Below are 4564 nucleotides of genomic sequence, written 5' to 3' on the forward strand. Positions count from 1 at the left end.
AAGACGTACCACCTCACAAGACGTACCACCTCACAAGACGTACCACCTCACAAGACGTACCACCTCACAAGACGTACCACCTCACAAGACTCACAAGAAGGACGGTGATGGTGCCCTGTAGAGAGGACGGCCTCACAAGCCACGTGACGGGCCTCACACTGCGCAGCACCAGCGTCAGGTTCCTCACAACCCACTCCTCTCTCGGTCCCCTTCTCATACGGCCCGGTGGCCCCGTGTCCTTATTATCCTTAACGATTTTAGCATCCTTAATGTCCTTAGTATCCTTAACATCCTTAGTATCCTTAGGAATATTTTCGGACGTAGCAGCCCCAGGCCACGCTGAAGCGCCCCCACCAAACGAGAAATCAGCGGATGTGGCTGCTGGGTTCCCCACTGGGGGCCGGTCCGAGGAAAGCTTCCCCAGTGGGGGCCGGTCCGAGGAAAGCTTCCCCAGTGGGGGGCGGTCGGGGGGCGGCGCCCCCCCTAGGGAGCGGGAAGGCTTGCCGTGGACCTCCAGCAGCAGGGAGCCGTTGCTGTTGCCGCTGCCTTGTACGTCTATGATGTGGATGTCCCTGCGGGTACACCGTTGTTTGAATTTCAACCGAAAATTTGAAATTTTGAGATTAGTAGTACAAACATAAGGTGGTATAAAAATAACTTAGTACAAACATAAAGTGGTATTGTGGACACAGATTTAAATCTAAGCTTGAATTACAAGAAAATTTTTTGACGATCAAGCTTCAGTTTCCAGCTATAAATATAAACTACCGGATTTGAAAGGACGTTGAAACTATTCTCGTAATTCAAGCTTTGATTTCAATCTGTATTCATAATACCCTAAGTTACTGTAATATTAGATGGCACAATTTTCTTGTTCAAACACGTAAGATTAGTGACCAGAGAATGCATTGTATTGAAGTTTTCAGGGAGTCTAAAAATTCTTCAGATGGCATTAATAGATCTGAATATATTACCTATATACGCTATGTGTGTACTAACGTCTTTTCAAAATTTTAAATTAAAGTGTTTAAAAACTCTTACCATACTTTACAATGAATCAGTTTCAATCGAAACGTCATAAATTATATAAAATTCCCCTTGGAAACCTTATGTTCGACTATTCAATTCCTATCAAAAGCCTAATTCGCCGAATAGAGAAAACACTAAAAAATTATCAATAAGAAATACCCTCTGGTCTTCAATAAAACCTGCACTGAAGAACAACTTCTGCCTAATTACTTCAATAGACAGTATTGTAGACATTACCGCTACAAGATATGGTTCACATAGACAGTATTGTAAACATTCACGCTACTCGATGTGGTTCACATAGACAGTATTAAATATTAAATATTTATATTCTAATGATATTAACTGACTGCGCGTAGCTGCCGATGATGTGATGATGATAGCAGCCTGACAGATGCTGACGAGCCTGACGCATGCACACGACGCCAGCGACGCCTGACGACGTAACGTCCCGCCAGCCCAGCGACGTCGGACACGGCGGCAGCGACGCCACGTCTGACGAGGAACGTTTAACGTCTCTAATGCGTCTTGTATGGGCAAAAGTTAACGTCTCTAATGCGTCTTGTATGGGCAAAAGACAAAAGTTAACGTCTCTAATACGTCTTGTATGGGCAAAAGTTAACGTCTCTAATACGTCTTGTACGGGCAAAAGTTAACTCTTTAATGGGCTAAATTTATATATATAGCGAGTCTTTCATAGGCAAAATTTAGGTCTCTGATGCGTATTTGATAATTAATGTTGGATAAAAAGGTTTGATAATAAAGTTTAACTAAAAGTTCGAAAAAAATGCTAGATGAAAAAGGATGATAATACACTTTTTAATAAATTTGGATAATAAAGTTCCTTAAAAAATATTGATAATAAGATTAGATCAAAAAGTACGATAATATATTTGTATAATATAGCAAGATAAAAAGTTTAAGCAAAAGTTCTGTAATAAAGTTAGACATTGATGAGTAACCTGGCATGGCGTTGGCGTCTAGAGCGATGTAGGTGGCGAGACTAGTGCTGATGTAGGTGAGGGGGGCGGTGAAGAGGGAGGAGGTGAAGAGCAGCAGGTCCTGGCGTGAAGGCGCCCCCGTCAGGTTGAAGGGCATGAAGAGAACCTGAAGAGCGTCCTGTGAAGCGCCCCCTTCAGGAGGAACGATGCGCACCAACGAAGGGTCTCGGGTCTGTGTGAGTCAAGGTGAGTGTATTTGTATGAGTAAAATTGAGTACATTTTTATGGGTAAAATTGAGTATATTGTTGAGTGGTATGATTAAGAAGGGTCTACTCTCCCCCCAAAAAAATTTGCTAGCTAACAGATGCTTCTGTATAATCATACACATATTCAAAACACTAATTTAGAAAGTAAACCAACCAAAAACAAATTTAAACTTTTATCAACATAAAAAACTAAATGGAAGAACAAGCTTCACGGAGCAGCCAATAAAGCACCGAGTTGTGCTAAACTAAATGCAGCCATGTACAATATGGTCTGCACTGCACGCTGCACTATACGCTGCACTGTACGGTAAATAAGACGGTTCTTAATACGGTTACGATGTATAATACGGCGCTGTGCGATATAGAATACACGGGACATAAAATATTAATATTATTACAATTAATATTAATATTATAACCATTATTATTATTGATATTACCAATATTATTATTATTATTACCATTATTATAAATATTAATACCTTTATTATTAATATTATTACCAATATTAACAAAAATACACGGGGCACCCACCAGCAGCAGCAGGTTGACGGCGCTGGCAGGGGGGGTCGTGAGGGTCACGTAGAAGCTCTGCACGTCACTCACGCCGTGGATGACGAGCGCCACGGTGCCTGCCTTCGTCAGCTGCACGTCCAGCGTGATGCCGTCCACGGGGTGAGAGGTGGTGGGTGTTGGCGGGGGCGACGGGGGCGATACCGCCCCCCCGCCACGGTGGTCAACCACCAACACCTGTCGCACCTCCCGGTACAGCGAGGGCGCGTCCACGGGCGACGATCCTGAATATCATTTATTATATCATCATTAATTATATATCATTATTAATTACACAGCATTTATTCGTCGGCAAAATGAATTATTAAATTACAAATTACTGAGAGTACATGTAATGATAGCCTTACTCGTTCATTATTCAAAAGTAAGATTCACTCAAGCATCTATAGCAGAAATTACGAGAGTACGAATTTTCGTCAGAAGAGAGAGTATTTTCGTCAGAATATCATGAGCAGAATATTATGATCAGAATATTATGACAAGAATATTATGACCAGAATATCATGATCATTCCAACATTAAGTTACGAAGCTACAGTAGCACACGCTGCGTGTGTTCCAGGATGCGTAATGCGAGCCTGAGAAGCAGCGTACAGACCACAAGAAGGCTTTATTGTTGCCTATTAATTGATAATTGATATTAAATTAATAAAACTAAATATTGATATTAAAACGTACATTATCCTACTTTGATCCTCTCAATGTAATTATACTAACTGTTAAAAGTTGTTTTGATCATATGGAGAAATAGAGTATAAATAAAGAAATGGGAACACATGGTGAGTGAGTCGATGGTCGATGTACCTCAACATTTATTAATTAAATAGATAATAATTAAAAATAATTCATAATAATATTAATTCACTGATATAGATTGAAGGTTTTTTTCAGCGTTTAGCAAATCCATCACGGAAAAAAATTATGACATTATAGTAATTTTATTCCATAGAAGCATGTGTAAAAACGATTAATATCTTTAATATAAATTAATATATCTTTAATATAAATTAAAATATCATTTTTTTAGCCTAATATAAATCTTTCATTGAAAAATTAAAAATAAATGAAAAATTCGCATTCAAATTCGGAAATTGAAACGGGAAGTAATCATATACTCAAACAAATGAAGGACGAATTCTCCAAATAGTGACACACTTTCTGCAAATGACACCGACACGCCATTTTAATGGGTCATCGGATGACCCACACAAGAAGTACAATAATGCATCAATATTTATAACAAGTCAAAGTCCTCATTTCACTCAAAAAAATGAGCAAGATTTTGTCCAAATAGAGATCCACTTTATGTCCTAATGTGGGTCATGTGAGTGTATGACACACGATACCTGGTGGGGGGGTGGCGCGGCAGAGCAGGCAGGGGGCGGGGGCCTCCAGGAGGGGGGTGAAGTAGGGGGTCTCGAGGGGGTCCTCGACCACACAGAGCTCTGTGTGGGTCAACAGTTTAATACACTCGTACAAATGAAGGATAATTTGTCTAAATAACAGTGCTACTTTTGTGGGTCATCCTGACACATTTTGGGGCGTATCAGTGCTACGTCAGCTTTCTGCTCGTGCTGCGGGTAAGAAAGTGTGTCACAATTTAGACAAAATGTCCCATTAGTTTTCTGACTGTTGGGCGTCAATTTATTGACAGATATTAAGTGAAAAAGATTAGCGTACACTGGGAAAAATTGATGCGTCATGTTGTCAATATAGTGGAACAATTACTGCGTGGGGGTGCGTGGGGGTGCGTGG

General features: G+C 40.4%; 1 protein-coding gene across 1 annotated transcript in view; it reads right to left on the reverse strand.

Annotated features, from left to right (window-relative positions):
- Window positions 1-4564, reverse strand: part of LOC108677128 — a 16105-nt gene that overhangs the window by 3571 nt on the left and 7970 nt on the right. Inside the window, exons 2-6 of the mRNA XM_018165283.2 lie at window positions 4156-4254; window positions 2772-3034; window positions 1992-2202; window positions 1380-1524; window positions 95-572 (exon numbers count right to left, since the gene is read on the reverse strand). Coding sequence (XP_018020772.2) covers window positions 95-572; window positions 1380-1524; window positions 1992-2202; window positions 2772-3034; window positions 4156-4254 — 1196 coding nt within the window. The remainder of the gene's footprint in view (window positions 1-94; window positions 573-1379; window positions 1525-1991; window positions 2203-2771; window positions 3035-4155; window positions 4255-4564) is intronic.

This window comes from Hyalella azteca, unplaced genomic scaffold (assembly GCF_000764305.2).
Source record: "Hyalella azteca isolate HAZT.00-mixed unplaced genomic scaffold, Hazt_2.0.2 contig8626, whole genome shotgun sequence".
Lineage (NCBI taxonomy): Eukaryota > Metazoa > Arthropoda > Malacostraca > Amphipoda > Hyalellidae > Hyalella > Hyalella azteca.